The 18,847-nt window shown below is 42.8% G+C and overlaps 1 protein-coding gene across 2 annotated transcripts; it reads right to left on the reverse strand.

Annotated features, from left to right (window-relative positions):
- Positions 1-972: 972 nt before the first annotated feature.
- ZNF599 (zinc finger protein 599) lies at positions 973-15,733 on the reverse strand. 2 transcript variants are annotated; one of them, XM_068529255.1, is made up of 4 exons: positions 15,488-15,733; positions 13,404-13,530; positions 11,294-11,389; positions 973-3,978 (listed from the first exon to the last, which is right to left on the reverse strand). In XM_068529255.1, the coding sequence occupies exons 1-4, from the start codon at positions 15,503-15,505 to the stop codon at positions 2,453-2,455; spliced, it is 1,767 nt and encodes a 588-aa protein (XP_068385356.1). In that variant the 5' UTR covers positions 15,506-15,733; the 3' UTR covers positions 973-2,452. The 2 variants fall into 2 exon arrangements, with proteins under 2 accessions (XP_068385356.1, XP_068385355.1); XM_068529254.1 differs by lacking the exon at positions 15,488-15,733 and adding an exon at positions 14,700-15,411.
- Between the last annotated feature and the right edge of the window lie 3,114 nt (positions 15,734-18,847).

Raw genomic sequence — 18,847 nt, forward strand, 5'->3', positions numbered from 1 at the left:
ACCCCATTTCCATAAAACCCGAGACTGCAAGCCACATGGCAGAGCAGTTCTCCTGGTTTCCCTTACCCTGTTGCTCTCCACCCAGGGAACCCCTTCCCAATAAACTCTCTTGCTTTGTCAGCATGTGTGTCTCGTCAGACAATGCATTTCCGAGTGTTAGACAAGAGCCCACTCTCAGGCCCTGGAAGGGATCCCCCTTCCTGCAACAAAAGTAACATCTATAGTAGTGTAATGAATCTAAGAAAAAGATGGAAAAGTGGCAAAAGCTGTGGATTCATGAGATGAAGACTGATTAAAAAAAAACAAAAACCATACAAGACAGCATTGAAAATACCCACTCCAACCTAAATGATCTTTTCATACCCCTAAATACTAATGTTATCCAACCTCTCAATCAGGACATAATAAAAGCACAACATGAGGGAGCTTTTTAGCAAAGCTCTCAGCACCAACAAAGAAACCACCATGGGACTTCCCTGGAAGTCCAGTGGTTAAGACTGTGTTTCCACTGCATGGGGTGCAGGCTCAATCCCTGGTCAAGGAACTAAGATCCCACATGGTGCATGGTGTGGCCTAAGTAAATAAATAAAAGAAACCACCATGATAGACTACTGGATGTCCGTCACTATATGCACTGTTATTGTGTTCGCACAGCCTGGGATAATAACAAGCAGACTACTATCATTAACTGTTAGGAAAATGCTTGGCCAGACTGCCTGAAAAATTTCAAAGGCTTTGAAGGTGTTACAGAAAATATAAAGGACAGTGTCAAACACATAATGCATATCACATGGCATATAAGTAAAAAAGGCTTCAATGACATGACGGAAGACGTGGAAGAAATTTTGGCAGAGAAGGAAGTGGAACCCACCAACAAAGACCTGGAAGAGATGGCAAAACAAGGCAACAAACTCTCCTTTGGTTTTCCTGGGTTAAACCAAGGTCAGGAGATTAATCCACTCAGTGCACTGCCCCATCACACATCCTGCAGTTCTATCAAAATCAGCGTTTTAGTTAATATTTTTAATTTTGGTTAATTTTTAATTTTTTCTAGGACTTTCTTTGCATGACTGTACTGTAGAGCAGTGTACTGTATAGTGTTTACATGTTTATTTTATGAGTACTGTATATGTGTATTGTTTGTGTGTATGATTGAGTTAAAGCAGTACAATAATAGAATACACAAAAATGATATAATTAAAATATTTTTTATTATAATGAAATATTGGATGTAACTTATAAGAAACATTTATTAAATAAGGTGTCTTTAAAAACAGAAAAAAATTCCATAAAAGATTATGTATTGGGACCTCCCTGGTGGCGCAGTGGTTAAGAATCCACTGCCAATGCAGGGGACACAGGTTCAATCCCTGCTCCGGGAAGATCCCACATGCCGCAGAGCAACTAAGCCTGTGTGCCACAACTACTGAGCCTGCGCTCTAGAGCCCGCGAGCCACAACTGCTGAGCCCACATGCTACAACTACTGAAGCCTGCATGCCTAGAGCCTGTACTCCACAACGAGAAGCCACCGCAATGAGAAGCCCACACACTGCAACGAAGAGTAGCCCCCGCTTGCCGCAACTAGAGAAAGCCCGTGCACAGCAACGAAGACCCAATGCAGCCAAAAAAAATGTTTTTAATAAATTAAAAGATTATGTATTGATTGATGAAAATGTGAACAGAGGCTCACAGGAACCTAAACCTGTATTGCCACTAGGAGCAATGGTTCAATATTCACTAGTTCAGTGTTTGTGGTGAATTTATAGACTATAACTACCATGAATTAGAAGAATTGACTGCATATGTAGGTGTGTATGTATATGTATTTCATGACTCAGGCCTTATATTCAAGGGTAGACGTGACAGTGTTTTGTAACAAAGAACTTTTAATAAATGTTAGCAGAGCTGCCCCAATGGTCCAATTCTCCTGACTGTGGATATATAAGAAAACATAAAGGTGATGAGGCCTTTTGATCTCTCCCCCTTCATCCCTTCTGCACACGCACACACACAAATGACAAATTGTCATAGCTTGGCAGGGAAATCAGAAAGCAGCCACACATGTGTATCTCTTTCCTTCCTCTTCTACATCTCTTTGTTCTTTTAAAATACTCTTGAGATGGATTTATAGTATAAACATAGGAAGAACTGTTGCTGACATTTTCCCCAGATGCATGACAACCACTGAGTCTCTCTCGTGGATGATTCTCAGGTGTAGTGTAGAGCTGCAGGCTGGGTCAATTTCTAGTATGACCCTTTAGATGACCTGCCACAAAAAGCTTTCAGAGAGATGACAATTATGATGTTTCTCTTCAGATACTGAGTAAGATTATTTCTCTGGCCAAAAGACTTCCCTGAATAGTTATACTCAAAAGGAAAGGTATTTCACCAGTATGAGTTCACTAAAATTGACTGAAGTGAACACATTTGCAAAAGGCCTTGTTACATCTTTTAAACTCTGGTGTGAATCTTTCGATGGTGAATGAAGGATGAACTATGGCTGAAGGCCTTCCCACATTCACCACATTCAAAGGGTTTCTCTCCAGTGTGAGTTCTCATGTGTTGAGTTAAGGCAAAGTTGTCACAAAAGGCCTTTTCACATTCTTTGCACTCATAGGGTTTTTCTCCAGTGTGGATCCTATTATGCCGAACAAAATTTGCAGGTTGGGTAAAGGCCTTTCCACATTCTCTGCATACATAAGGCTTTTCTCCAGTGTGAATCCTCATGTGGCGAGTAAAGGAAGAGCTATAGTAAAAGGCTTTTGCACACTCTTTACATTCCAAGGGTTTTTCTCCACTGTGGGTCCTATTATGTCGGATAAAAACAGAATGGTGTGTAAAGGCCTTTCCACATTCACTGCACTCATAGGGCCTCTCACCAGTGTGAATCCTCATGTGTTGAATTAAGGAAGAGCTGTCACAAAAGGCTTTCCCACATTCTTTGCACTCAAAGGGCTTCTCTCCAGTATGGGTCCTCTTATGCCGAATGAAAGTGGAGCGGTGAGTAAAGGCCCTTCCACATTCGCTGCACTCATAGGGTTTCTCTCCAGTGTGAATCCTCATGTGCTGAGTGAAGGATGAGTTCAGGCAGAAAGCTTTTCCACATTCTTTGCACAAAAAGGGTTTTTCTCCTGTGTGGGTCATATTATGCTGGATAAAAGTGGAGCGGTGAGTAAAGGCCTTTCCACATTCACTGCACTTGTAAAGTTTCTTTCCACTGTGAATCCTCATGTGTTGAGCAAAGGAAGAGCTGTAGTAAAAAGCTTTCCCACATTCTTTGCACAAAAAGGGCTTTTCTCTAGTGTGAGTCATATTATGCTGGATGAAAGAGGAGCGGTGGGTGAAAGCTTTACCACATTCTTTGCACTCATAGGGTTTGTCTCCAGTATGAATACGCTGGTGCTCTGTGAGGTGAGACCTGCGTTTGAAGGCCTTCCCACACTCAATACACTTGTATGGCTTTTCCCCAGTATGAAACCTCATATGTCGAATGAAGTCTGCCATATAACGACAGGCTTTCCCACATTCACTGCATTCATAAGGCTTCACTCCAGCGTGAATCTGTTGATGCCGTACAAGGGCCCAATTCTTGCTAAAACCTTTTCCACATTCCTTGCATTTGTAGAGATTATTCCTTGCATCAATAACAGGGTCTCTTCCTGGTTCTTGGGAATCACGTTCATGCAGAGCATCTTGTGTAGTGACTCCCTCCTGTAAAACCCTTAAATAAAGACTATCATCTGTCTCAAAGTCATCATGTTTATGGCTCAACTTCCTAGGGCATGTCTCCTTGTGGATGTCTGTTCCTGGCCTCAAGTTCCCTTCCTGCATTTCTGACAGTTCTTCCTGATCCCTTGCTTGCTCCAGCCTGGAACGCCTTGAGGCTCCATGTGTCACTCGTTCCTCAAAAGGGGCTCCCTCAGTGAGGACCAGCTGAGAAGCAGTAAGCTCTGTGATCTCAGGTTTTGCTTTTTCACCTGAAGGAAATCCAATATAAAAAAGGTGCCTATTAGTGATGTCAACACAGAACAAAATAAATTACCACTTTAGTGGAAGAATGAAGGTGAAAATAAAGCCTCTACTGTCTATGGCATTTTTATATCTTTTAAACCCAGGTTTACAATTTCTTTCTTTACTGATCCTTGGACTCTTGACATCTTTAAAAGGTAACCCAGGAGGAAAATCTGGTGCAGAATAGAAAATCTGGAGTGGAGACTCCTCCTCACTCTCCAGAATGGGGGAGGGTGGACAAAGTAATGATAATGACTGTGTTCCAACATCTCATAGTGCTATGACAGCACAGGGAAGGTGGACCTAGCTTGGCCCAGATGGAAGACAGAAAGAGGTCAGTGGAGGCTACCTGGACAAGGTGCTACACGCGTTTATTTCTAAAGATGAGTAGGAATTCCCTGACAGAGGAATTAGGAGAAAAATTGTAGCAGATGACTGAAAGTACAAAGGTTCGGGGTTTTCAGAGAATGTTGAATGCCAGGCAAAGAGAAGAGGATGACAGGATGGTGGAGAGGGAGGCAGGGAAAGAGGAGAAACAAAATCTTAGGATTTTGGAGTGTGTGAAAGTTGGGGCGGGGGCAGTGATAAGCAACTGGGTGCACATATTGAGTCTACTATATCTAGTAAAGACTAGGTGAACAGACTCAAAGTAGACAACATTTAGATGAAGTAAACCAGAAAACATATCACATTAATGAAGATTTATATGAAAAGAGATTAATAACATAAAGTTGCCAATTTTCCTCAAATTCATCTATAAATTTAATACAACTTCAGATAAATCCCAGTAGGGTTTTTCATGGTTATTGGCAAGCTGACTGTGGAATTTATATAAAATAACAGAGAGACCAGGATATCTCTGAAGAAGAATAAAGCAAGGGGACTTGCCCTTTGAGGAATTAGGATTATGATGAAATCATATACACCAGGGCAGTGTGATGTAGCATAGATATAAGATAAGCTGTCAAATTGTCAAAGGAAAGAACAGAACTGGGAGCTCAGAAATGTATATATGGAACTTTGATTTATGGCAAAAGCAGCAGAGACGTTAGTGGAAAAAGGAAGGAATAGAGGAAGTCCCCTACATACGAACCTTCAAGTTGTGAACTTTCAAAGATGCGAACATGGAGCTTACTAATGAAGACTGGATGGAACTGGAGGCTCAGAGAAAGAATGAAGAGAGACAACAGGAAGAAGTAACTGAAGAACCAAAGAGATTCACGACGCAGGAAATGGCAAGGGGATTTTCTTTATTTGAGGAGGCACTGTTAGTTTCTGAGGCACAGGACCCAAACGTAGAACAGTACACAAAGGTTGCAGCAGCCGTTCAGAATGCAATCCAGTGCTACCGTGTCATCTATGACAAGAAAAAAATAGCTACTATCCAGACATCATTGGATCGTTTTTTTCAAGAGGGTAGACAGAATTGAATCCAGCATGGAATCAGAACCTGTGCCATCAATGTCAGGCGTGAGTGAAACTGCAGCTTGCCCTCCATCTCCTATTGCTGATGATCCTTCAGCTCTACCATCTCCCACCTCCTCCAGTCAGTAACTCTTCTTGCCAGTTCACTCGACGCCAGCTCCTGTATACCAGCTGTTGTACTATACTACTGTACTTTTCAAGGTACTGTACTGTAAGATTAAAAATGTTTTATTTTTTTGTTTGTGTTTGTTTTTTATGTATTACTTGTGTGAGAAGTCTTGTAAACCTATTACAGTACAGTACTATATAGCTAATTGTGTTAGTTGGGTACCTAGGCTAACTTTGTCAGACTTGCAAGCAAATTGGACTTACAAACGCGCTCTTGGAACAGAACTTGGTCATATGTAGGGGGCTTGACTGTATTCAGTAAATGGATGTAGAGAAATTATTTGCCACAATGGAAGAAAATGAAATTGTATTTCTACCTTGTACAAAACAAAAAATTAATTCCAGACTGATTAAGACTTAACTGTCAGAAGCTAAAGATTAAAAACTTTTAATAAATAGTGAAAATGACTATCTTTTAGATCTTGGGAAAAAGGAAGATTTCATAAACATACAGAAGCATTCTTTATAAAAGACTAATCAATCTGACTAAACTAAATATAATTTTTAAAAAGGTAAACAAAGAAAGATGGCTATATTAACATCAGGACTATATTAACATCAGATAACAGACTACAAAGAAAATGGGACAAAGAGGGACATTATATAATGATAAAAAGATTAATCCACCAGGAAGACATAACAATCCTAAATCTTTATGTACCAAATATAAGAGCCTCAAAATATACAAACCAAAAACTGAGTTGAAAGGAGAAATAGACAAAACTATAATTACAGCTGGGGACTTCAACACTCCACATCCAAAATGAAAACTGAGAGTATTATGAACTGATATTTCACAGAAGATGTATATTGGCCAATCAACATATGAAGAGATAACTCAAATTTCTTAGATATGAGGGAAGGGCAAATTAAGACCACAATGAGAGACCATTTTATATTCACCTGATTGAAAAAACTTATCAAGTGTTAGAGAGGGTATGGATCCATGGAATTGTTCATACAAGGCAGGTGAAGTGTAAGTGGGTATAAATAACCATTTTAGAAAACAACAGGGCATCATCTAGTAAAGTTCTCCTTTTGCTTAACTTATAATCCCCAAATTCTAGTCCTAGGAATATTACTAAGAGAAATTCCTACACATGTTTGTGAGAACACATGCATGTGAATTTTCATGGCTGTATTGTTTGTGGGTACAAAAAATTAGAAACAAGAAAATTCCCATGAAAATGGATGAATACATTGTGTTATACTCATATAAATAACTACAGAAGAAAAAAATGAGTAAACTATAGCTTCATGCATCATGAATCTCAGTAATGTACTGTTAAATGAAAAGTACAAATCCTATACAACAACATAAATGGATACTTTTTATAATAGTCAAATAAAAAAGCAAAACATACACGAGTACGATGAACAATATTTTTTTGAGAATGTCAGTTTTTAATGGCATTATAAAAATATGTACAATACACACCTAAAATTTAAATTGTGGTAAAATATACATAACATAAAATTTACCATTTTGAGATGAAACCATCTTAAAAAGTAATGGATAGAATAATTAGATGAAGTGGACAAACTCCTTAAAAGACTCAAATTACCAAAACTGATGCAAGAAAAAACAGAATATCTGAATAGCCCTGTATTTACTCAAAAAACAAATTTTGGTATGGAATGAATGTTTGTGTTCCACCAAAATTCATGTGTTGAAGCCCTAACTTCCAATGTGTATTTGGAGATAGGGACTTTACAGAAGTAATTAAGGTTAAATGAGGTCATAAGGGTAGGGACCTGAGAGGATTAGTATCCTTATAAGAAGATACACCAGGGGACTTCCCTGGTGGTCCAGCGGTTAAGACTCCTCGCTCCCAATGCAGGGGGCCCGGGTTTGATCCCTAGTCAGGGAACTAGATCCCGCATGCTGCAACGAAAGATCCCTCATGCTGTAACTAAAGATCCTGCATGCCACAACTAAAGATTCTGCATGCCACAACTAAAAGATTCCCACATGCCGGAACTAAAGATCCTGCATGCCGGAACTAAAGATCCTGCATGCTGCAACGAAGATCCTGCATGCGGCAACGAAGATCCGGGTGCCGCAACCAAGACCCAACGCAGCCAAATAAATAAATAAATAAATATTAAAAAAAAAAAAAAGAAGAGACACCAGAGAACTCTCCTTCTCTTCCCCACCACACCCAGCACCACACACCACACCTAGGAAAGGCCATGGTCTCTTTGTCTTCACATGAGAACACTAATCCCATCATGGGTGCTCCATCCTCATGACCTCATCTAAACCCAATCACCTCCCAAAGGCCCCACACCTTAATTTCATCACATTGGGGTGTTAGGGATTCAACATACAAATTTTGGGAGGACACAGACATTCAGTTCATAACAAGGTTACATGAGAAAAAGTATGTAAATCAATCATCACAGTGCATGGCAAGTGTTCTGTAAATTTTAGACCACTGTCTCTTATCATTATCACAGTTGTTGCATTTGTCAATCAGAATGTCAACAATAACCTGTAAGAACATTTTTAGTAGTGTGGTGCTGAGAAATACCCCTACTCAAAGAGTAAAGGGGCAGATACCACCTGCTCACTAGTATCTGAAGCAATGAGGACTCTTACACATGGCTGGTGGGAATGTGAAACGGTGCAGTCACTTTGAAACTGATTGATGGCTTCTTTTAAAGCTAATCATGTAACTACACCATGATCCAACCAGTCCACTCGTATGTATACTCCCAACAGAAATGCATGCTTATAGCCAGCAAAAAATATGATCAAGAATATTCATAGCAGCATTCTTCATAATATTCCAAAAATGGAGAACAAGCCAAATGTCCATCAACAGGAAAACAGGTATATATAATCTATTAATTCATTGAGATACTGCACAGCGAGAAACTAACTCCCAAATATATGCAACCACAAGGGTGAATTCCAGAGTCATAATGATTATCAAAAGAAGACAGACATGGCAATATTGTGTACTGTGGGGTTCCATTTATAAACCTGCAAAACTAATCTATGGTGACAGAGTCTAAACACTGGTTATTTTTGTAGAAGGGGATATTAATAAGGAGGGAAGCACAAAAAGCCTGAGAGGTGCTGGAAATACTGTATTTCTTGAGCTGTGTGGTGGATACTCTGGCTTATATATATGTAAAATTTCATAATGATGAACTTTAAGATTTGTACATTCACTATGTGTAAATTACCCCTCAGTACAAAAATTACAGAAAATAGTTAAGGGGAGGTCTGTGTAGATGTCTCTTCTGAGAATGAGAAAAGTCCTCAAAGAAGCTTGGTAGTTCAGCTGAAATAGAGTCTACAACTTTTGGAGGGTATTGGAGAGCCAAGAGCATTTTTTTTTTAAATGTTTCCCTCAAGTGTCAGCAACTTGACCACGTGTTTTACGTTGAGTAGAGAGAAGATGGAGATATACAAGAGGTAGGAAATAAATGAAGATGCACATTCCCTGATGCAGTGGACAGACTCATGTATGGTTTCCCATAATCCCTGCCTCATGGTGTTCACACAGTTTTGATACCCTCTGCCTGAATCCTAGCAGGACCCTTATTTACTTCTAAAGAATAGAATATAACAAAGGTGACAGAATGTAAGATGTAAGAGATAAAGTATATGTGTAACATCTCTCTTGCTGGAGTCTCTCACACCATTACTTGACTTGAAGAAGTAAGCTGACATGTTGTAAGCTGCCTACGATTGCAGCTTTGCAGAGGACCCAGCTAAGCTGTGCCTGGATTTCTGATCCACAGATGAGAGATAATACATGAGTGATATTTTAATATTAAATAATGAGTGAGTTTTAATATTGCTATATAGCAATAGATAACTAATACACCTGAGAAGGTAGGTGAAGGTATGACCTAGACGCTGCTTGGGGAATTAGCCATGGCCGGGGATGAGAACTCTTCTGAGAGGTGAGAAGGAAGCCACAGGGATAAATCAGTAAGGGTTAAAAGGCAAGAAAAACAAGTGAATGGCCTTTATTTTCAAAATGAGCTAGGTCATATGCTGAGATCTCAGTGGCTAGGGAGGTGATGGTATTTGGAATAAGGTGTGAGTAGACGGGGAAGTGGATGTAAGACACAAAGCTGATCAGAGGCACAGAGCAGATACAGGAGGGACCAGTTAGGAATTTGTTAGCATCATGCAGGCAAAAGATGATTATAGCCTGGACTAGGGTGATAGTGCTGGAACTGATGGAATTGGTGGAGATGATGGATTCAGGAGAAACGTATGATGAAATATGATCAAGATTCAGGGACGGCTGGATATTGGGAATGATGAAAATGGTGGTGTTGAGGGGTTGTTCAAGTTTGTTTTTGGCTTTCTCAACTTAGTGAATGGCAAGGCCATGCACTGAAATGGGGAGACGAGAGGAGTGGGCAAGATCATGAGGTCCTTTTTAGGCATGATGGGTGTGAAGTGCCTTTGAAACATTCAAGCGAAGATGGAGAACTGCGGGAAGGGGTGAAGGCTTGAGACAGACTCAGCAGGGCTGAGGATGCGCTGGCCAGAGATACTCACTGACTGGCTGAGCAGCCTGAAGGAACCCTAGAGGGGAGAGATCACGAATCTGCGTCAGTGCTATCCACACACTTGAAGTGGGGCTGACAAAGGCAAATGTCCCCTTGAGGTTTTACAAGACAGGAGGGTAAGAAGATGACAAGGCTAGGGACTGTTCTGAATATCTCATTTACAAATGGAAGGATGGATGCATGCAGGGATGTATAGATAAATAAATGATTGGATGCAGGTAGAAAAGAGTGGGAATGCAAAGTATAGTTGGAGGTAGTAATCTGCAGAAAAAGAAAGGACTGTCTTTTCTGAATCTGGAAGGAAGTTTCCACATTGTTCTCTATTCATTATGAGTAATAATATATGAATATTACTAGTAGGTAAATTTATTAAGCCACTAACTTTGGGTCAGGCAATGTCCTAATAAGCAGTTTCAAGTTATCTAATTACATTCCCAAACAATACAGTGATGCAGAAACTATTATTACTCTATCTTTTTCTAATATAAGCTAAGTTTAGCAAACTGAGTATATGTTCATCATATCCCTGGTATTTTGTCCTTGGGCACAAAGCTAAACCACATTTCTATGACAAAACACGTAGCCTAATGCCCAGTTCTTGTCAATGGAATGTGAATGGAAGTGACTGTGTATGCAAGTGGATATGACTACTCCCCTTCTCTCCTGTTCCTCTTGCCCAGCTGGATGATGCCAGGGCCACCTTACAGCCACATACTGACAATAGAATACACCTGGGTCCCTGAATAGATATGTGGTACAGAGCTCCCCTACTGACCCACATTATACCATGGCACAAATGAGAAACAGTCTTAACCAGTTGACCCACCAAGATTTTGGAGTTATCTCTTATAGCAGGTAGCACCAACTCAGCCTTGAGTTGATGTCAAAGGCACAGGGAGATCATGCAACTTCCCCAGGGTCATGAGGCTAGTAAGTGGCCAAGTTTACAGCCCATCTCTTACCCAGTATACCACATTTCAACCCTAGTAAAGGCAAAGAGTGTGCTGGGATTGGGAAGACAGAGGAAACACAGTTCAAAGTGTTCCATGACCACCTAAGACCCCAGGAAGGCTGCAAAAAGAAACTGCCCATGGAAATTCAGACACAGTCATTCCCTGGTAGTCTGCCAGCTGCCATGCCACCCACCTGTACAGGTGCTTCTGGAGAGGCCTCTCTTCACTGTCCTTAGTTCTTGCCCATGCTCCAGTAGGTGAATCAGCTCTGGTTTGGGAACAGGATGCCCTGTGCATGGAGAAATAAATGGGGCATGGGTATACAGGTAAAGACAAAAGGAAAACTCTCAAGTATACTGGAGTGTACACCTTTAACACACCACCATGAAACCCCAGAAAGGGGATGACTCCTTCCAGAGGTTTTCCCTAATTAAATCAATAAGATTCAACCTTCCCATGCATCAGAACTACTTAGACACGCCTATTCTAAACACAGAACAAATTAAACCAAATCTCTGGGCATAAAAACTGAGCTCTGGTTGTTTTCAAAGCTCCCCAGGTGATTCTGGTGCCCAAGGATGGCTAAAAACACTAGACTAACTCAACTGATAGTCAGTTATCTGAGGTAGGCCATGACCTAAAATTGCTACAGTTATCTGAGGTAGGCCATGACCTAAAATTGCTACCCATTCTGAAGAAAAAGCCTTCAATCCAGGTTGGGAAGACAGGGCTGAATGTGGGGACCTGCTGCCTTACTTGCTGCTGCATCATCCTGTGGCCACTTCAAGGATGCTGGCCTGATGATCTGGACCAAGGAGAGAAAGCAGACAAACAGAGAGAACTGGGTTGGTAGATACCAACCCAGGAGCCAGCACCACCTCAGGGCTTCTCATTAGGTGAAGTAATCAACTTTTTTCAGGGTGAAACCTGTATGAGGTGGTTTTCTGGTACATGCAGCCAAATATATTTTGCCAAATTTGAAGGCTAAGGGACAGGAGGACTCTGGAGAGAAGTCAATGACTTAGACACCAGGACCACAGAAACTCTGATTAGAAAATCCTGTACTGCAAGCCAGAATGCACCCAGCTGTCACTGAGCAAATGTTCACTGATGTCTGCCATACGCCTGGCACCAAGGTCAGTGATGTGGCCGTGGAAAAGGTGAACCAGATATTCCTTCGCCTCTGTTAGACCTGAGCTCCCTGACCCCTCAGGGACTTGCCTCGTGTTGGTCCCTCCACCTGGAATACTATTCCCCAGATGTCTCCTTTCAACAACTAATCACAATTGTCATAAAATAACACTGGATTTACTTCCCTGATGACTGACCTCCTGGGAGAGACTATGTGGACACAAGGCTGGGAGAGCCCTGTCAGAGGTAACCATTTCTGGGTAAAGTGGACATTTAAGGTTTAGGTGGCAGAACACTCGGGATTTATTAATTTATTATATATAACAAATGCATGTGTGGCACTTGCTATGTTCCCAGTTCTATTCTAAGCACTTTAAGGATATTAGTTCACTGGGGCTAAGTGGAAGGTTACTATAAAAATATGATAAAACAAAAATAATCATGGTCCCAGCAAGCTCATGCTGCCGACTCAAGTCTGTGAGTCCTGCGGCTGTTCTTTCTGCTGAAGGGGAATCCAGCCAACAGCCATGTGAACGCTAAAGACTCAGCACTAAGCCCAGACTCTCTCAACAACAGTCAAGAGGCAGGAAAGAGAAGGGAAAAAGAAATAGCCTTCTCAGATGCCCATCAATGCCATTTGAAAACATGTCTGTGTACTCTCTAAAATTAACTCCCATAGCCTCAGAGAAGCAAGGCACAGGCCTTAGGACATAAGGGATGACTGTGCAGGCACCAGGGGTCAAAGAAGCCTTTTAGCTGAGATTGTGTTGCTTAGAAAGATACCAGTAGCACTGATGACAAATAGCTTCCCGTCTGTCTAATTCACCATGTTCTCAGAGAACGTCCCATTAACCACAGGTCCTGTTAACTGGGCTGTGAGGACATCTGACACAATCAAGCTGAATTCCAGATCATGGGAATCTGGAATAAGGATGTCAGACTGAGGTCAGCTTATGTTGGACACTTGGGTAAAAGTGTTGAGAAGAACTACGTTTGTTATACAACAATCCTTGATGCAGACAAGGAAACCAAGCAAGAGAAGGTTAGATAAGAACATGCTGGGGCTGGAGGGAGAAGGGAAGGCAGGTTCCTCAAATCTTCTCAACCAGCCATGCTTAGCGAGAGACAGTGGAATGAAAGAGGCTGTGGGTACCACACAGGTGAGGCCTTACCCAGTGAGACCAGGAGGCCACAAGTCTCCAGCATCACCTCCTGGTATAAGGTCCTCTGGGCCAGGTCCAGATGTCTCCATTCCTCCCCAGTGAAGGTTACGGCCACATCTTCAAATGATACCAATGCCTGGAAAGTCAAACAGAGGTGGTGGGGTGCCTGTACGAGTCTACTGCTTGGTTAGTGGCAAAAGTCCAGAGAGACCCAAGGCCTGAATCACTGAGTATCTCCTGAGAACCTAGGTCTGTGCTGGGCTCAGGAGGGAGGTAGATGGTGCCTTTGACAGAATACAAAGGTGCAGGAGAGAAAAGCCGCCTATGTGGGAATCCACTGGAGAGTGACACAAAACAATGGTAATCTTGTGTGGACTGTGAGTCCATTACTGTAATTCAAGTGACGATAACAGCAGCAGCAGCTGCGCCTCACTGGTCTGCACTGTTTGCCTGCACCTAAGGGCTTTAGATGCTGTGTTAAAGCAACTAAAAGTCTCTAGGTCTGGAGCTAGACTTCCTGGGGCTTAAATCCAGCCTTTTCATGCTAATTTCTTTGAGCCTCAATTTCCACATTAATACAATAATAGTACCAACTTCACTATGTTGTTGTGGGAATTTAAGTGAAAATGTTTATAAAGCAAACACTGCAGTGCCCAGCACATGTCAGTGCTCAGTGTGTATTTGTGAATTTCATTAATCCTCCTGCAGCCCATGGGGTAAACACCATCACTGTCTCCATTTCACAATCAGCAAATGGGGACTCAAAGTCAAGCTGCCCAGAGTCATATGTCTAATGAGAAGGGGCAAGATTTGAAACCAGGTCCCTCTGGTTCAGCCACGGTGGGGGAGTTAGATTTAAGTATGATGGGAGCCCCAGACGGTAGAATCTTTCATTCATCAACTGCTTACTGAACACCTGGTACAGGGCCAGCACTCTTCTAAGCCTGGGGATAAAGCAGAGAACAGGACTCACACTCTTGTCAAGGAAAGATCCTTGACAAGAAACTAAATAAACGATCAAGATAAAGTCATATGGCCCTAAGGGCTCCGAAAAAAAACCCAAAAGTGAGTGAAATGACTACAAAGATTATGGGAGACTTTATGATACAGGAGACTTTAGATGGGGCAACTGGGGAAGACCTCTCTGAGTGGAGGTGGAACAAGGCTGGAATGAAGTTAGGGAGCAAGTCAGGTGAGGAAAAATGGGTAAATAAGAGAAGTTCTGAAGGTGATCAGAGCTATGATTAGAGCAAACAAGGTGGCATGCTGCAGAATAACTTAAGGCCTGTCCATGTGTTTACATACCTTGAGACACAACATTCCTATGCATTGTCATTAAGGAATACTGTAATGGATTCACTTTTCAAATATAAGTAAATGTGCTAGGAAAATGGGTTCACTGCCATAAGTGGCAAGCCAACTTCACTTGTAGTACCCAAATGGCATCTGCAAAGATAAATTCAGTGACTGGCTTGTCTTCTGGTCTGTCCAGGGAACTTCTACTCCTATTAGAGGAGCAGCAATTCCAAAAACGCTGCTCCCACCTCACCTCTGCTCTAGGGGCTCTCTCATCCCAGTCTCCCAGCTTTCAGCTGGGTTGAGGCCCGAGGCAGGAAGGCCTGAGGGTCAGACTCCACCTGGGTGTGAGACTAAGATAATAGCAGGCCCAGGAGAGTCCCTCTCTGGAAACCACATCGAGAGTGATGCTCTCTGGGTCCTGCTGAGCACTGAAGGACACACGTCACATGCATATCCTCTCCAGTTCCCTCAACCGAGAAAGAAAAATAGTTAATAGTCCAATTTTAGACCCGAGGGAATGGAGGCCAAGGGAATGGAGGCCAATTGACAAGCTCAAGGTTAGAGCCAGAAATGAGTGCCTCTCCTTTTAACACCTGAACCCCTGGCCCGGATTCAGAAGCCTGGGTTGGAAGTGATTAGCACTGTGGTTCCCACACCCCATTCTCACTGGACCTCCAGATCCGAGAGTATTAAGAGGGAAAGGCGAAAGGTCCCGGGATTCCCTATATCATAGCGAGTGGAACTGTGCTGACAGCGACCCCAGCGCACATGGGCCTGCGGAACCCTCCACTCACCAGCTCCGGCGCCGCCATGGGGCCCAGTGGGCAGAGCGGGACAACGAGAGACGGCGACAAAAGCCGGTCCAGCGGGCTCAGCCGACTCCTCAGGCCAGCCCTGGACGGGGGCACCTGGGACCTGAGTGTCCGCGGTGTGGGATGCGCACAAGTTCCCGGGAGCCGCCTCCGGGAGCTGCGGAGACCGAAAGCTGGGGCAGAGCTCGGAGAGTGCTCGGCTGACAACCCGCTCGAGGCGGGGGTCACGGCTCATACAAAAGCGTAGAGGTGGGTCCCATTCTCCTCGCGGTCCTTTGCTCGGTCTTGACCTTTTTCTGAGAAGCGGCCAATGCCCAGTGCTCCAGCCATAAAGGCCCGTAAGGACAGACCGGCCACATCCAAACGACACCCTAAGACCCGACGCCAGAAGCTCCGCGCAAGCTGCAGCAGGCCACACCCACCTCGGCCGTCCGTCATTAACTCAGCGCCCGCCGCCGACGTTCGAGGCACTGCCTTGTGGGTAACGTAATTTCTGACTGCATCCGGGTGAACTGGGGAGCTCACTTCCTGTTTTCTGTGAAAACTGTACCCTGCGGTTCCAGCGAGGGGGCGTGGCCTCGTTTCTTCTTAAAGGCACGCAGATTTCCTTGTCCCTTCAGGCAATGCCCCTCCCTTAAAGGTCTGTAACACGTGACCCATGCCTTGACCTTCCGCACTGTACTCCTGCCGCAGCGTTTCACCTCTCTGAGCCAGGATTTACAATGAAAAATGAAGATTCTTTTTTTTGTTGTTGTAAATTTATTTATTTATTTATTTATTTTTGGCTGTGTTGGGTTTTCGTTTCTGTGCGAGGGCTTTCTCTAGTTGCGGCAAGCGGGGGCCCCTCTTCATCGCTATGCGCAGGCCTCTCACTATCGCGGCCTCTCGTTGCGGAGCACAGGCTCCAGACGCGCAGGCTCAGTAGTTGTGGCTCATGGGCCCAGTTGCTCCGCGGCATGTGGGATCCTCCCAGACCAGGGCTCGAACCCGTGTCCCCTGCATTGGCAGGCAGATTCTCAACCACTGCGCCACCAGGGAAGCTCGAATATTATTCTTTAAGATAGTAATTTAAAGTGTTCCCCTAATCCGTGGTTTCCAACCCACAGGCCACATCAGCATTACCTGGGAATTTGTTACAAATACAAGTCCTAAGGCCCCACTTCAGACATACTGAATCATGTACTCTTGGGTGGGGCCGTGTACCTGTGCCTAAGCCCTGCAGGGGATTTTAATGCTCCAACACAGTTAAGAACTGGACTCTTTAAATTCCAGTGAATGAGACAAAACTATCTACTTCCTGGGAGATAACTACAAAGTGCTTAGCACTAGGCCTAACATAATGATAAGTACTTAGAGCTTTTGCTGTCATTTTATTATTTTATATTAGTATTATTGGCAATGTCTTCACAAGGATCTGGCATACACTGCTGTGAGAATAAGTCTGATATACTTCTTTGCAGAGTCATTGGTGATATTTGTCAAAACATGAAATATATTGACTCTCTGGCTCAACAAGAAGCCTCCTAAGTAGTGTTTAAGACTTTTACATAATATAGTGTTGTACCATTTGGCTCATGTAATTTTGTTTTTATTTTAATGGTCCATGCAGCAGAGTTTCATAATATAGGTAAATCTATTGCCCAAGGGATACTTCCTTACAGGCCACATGATTCAAAATTTAGCATCATCAGGAGTAATTGCCTGCAGGCCTAAGTGAAGAGTCAAGTTGACATGGTTTCTAGTTTGTTGGTTAAGATGACGTTATTTTTCATCTTTAATTCATAGGAACCAGGACCTCACCCTTCCAGCCCTCAGGGCAGCCAGGCACAAATGAATGGTCATGAGACAGCCACGTCTAACACCCAGGGTCTCAGGGTCACCAAGTCTTGTTCTCATCAAGGGACTGTCAACCCATCACCCAAACTTAGAGTCCACAAGAAGATGGCAGTAAATCCTGGGGGTTGTGAGAAGTGAAAGCATTAAGTCCAAAGAGGCATTCCGAGGATGGAGCAGAAATGAGAAAACATAATGATGACAGCTTCACAATCACTTCTGCCCATATTCCATTACCCGCAACTCATTCACATGGTCCCCAAATGGATTGATGACCACCCAGCCAGTTTCTAGCACAATCCTTTAATTTGGTCATCAGGTATCCTTTTTATTATTTATCCTCTACATTCCACACTCTCACTTACTCCTTAATGTGACAAGCCAAAACCCTGTCCTATCTCTGACCTCATCTAAATTTTAGAATCTCAGAGTGATGTGTCATATTACGCATCTGGACCAGATTTTGTTCCTCTAAGATCAGGAAGCTCAAAACAAAGCTAAATGTGGCTTCTACCCAGACCTGATGTGCAACTGCCAGTCAAGGACATGATGGAAGGACATAAACTACTGGGAAAAAAACCCCTGCCAGCTGAGATTTCTATGCACAGCAAAGTACCTTCCAAGAACAGTGTGAAATAAGACCATTTAAGGACAAAAATGTGAAATTAATGGAAAAATAACCCTCACAAAATGACAATCTAAAGATCATGTTTAAGGTCAAAGTAAAGTGATTCCAGTTGAAAATTCTGCAATGATAAAAGGAATAAGTATCCAAGAAAGGTGTGTTTGTGCATTTATACAACCACTCATTAGCTATATGAAATCATTATATTTCCTTTTTGAGTTAGAAAGATGAACTTACCATATATATCCTCAATAACCCATAATTTAATGTGGGGAAATTGTTCTAAATCCACTATATTGTCCAAATGGAAGTAAAGGAATTTATAAATCTATACTTTAATATGTTAAAGATGTAAATAGATGGAAAGAGATTTTGTGTTAATGAATTGGAAGACTGAACACAGTAAGGATGTCAACTCTCCCCAGACTGATATATAGTTTTAATACAATTCCTATCAAACTAACAGACAGGGCAGGGTAAACAATTTATATTCAACTAGTTTGAATAATTTCAATGGGCTCTAAGTTATAGGGGTGGTAGCTGGTTGCCTCGTACCTGGCCCTGGAATGATTAAGGCAGAGGAATATTGCTTCCTGGGGCACACAGGCACATAGAGGAGGTATGGCTCTGGATTGGTTAGTTTGCATGTTCTGGGCTGAGTCCTTTGCTATCCTCAAGAATTGGCTAGCCCTGGGAGGGGTAGTCTCTCCCCAGTCAGAGCTGCCCCTCCTAGGGCTAGCCAATTCTTAAGGGCAGCCATACCTCCTGAATATACATTGTTTACCCTGCTCTGTCTTGCCTTTCTCATGGAAACCCCAGTAAAGTCTGTGGCCTAAACCTATCTCTTGCTCCTGCTTCTGTTTTCTGACCAAAATCTCCAGTGG

The sequence above is a fragment of the Eschrichtius robustus genome, chromosome 19, assembly GCF_028021215.1.
Source record: "Eschrichtius robustus isolate mEscRob2 chromosome 19, mEscRob2.pri, whole genome shotgun sequence".
In the NCBI taxonomy this organism is placed as follows: domain Eukaryota; kingdom Metazoa; phylum Chordata; class Mammalia; order Artiodactyla; family Eschrichtiidae; genus Eschrichtius; species Eschrichtius robustus.

Coding starts and splice junctions, on each gene's coding strand:
- ZNF599 (XM_068529255.1), bottom strand. Junction 11,390..13,403: donor TGGCCTCCTGGTCTCACTGG/GTAAGGCCTCAC, acceptor CTCCATGCACAG/GGCATCCTGTTCCCAAACCA. Junction 3,979..11,293: donor CTCCAGAAGCACCTGTACAG/GTGGGTGGCATG, acceptor GATTTCCTTCAG/GTGAAAAAGCAAAACCTGAG.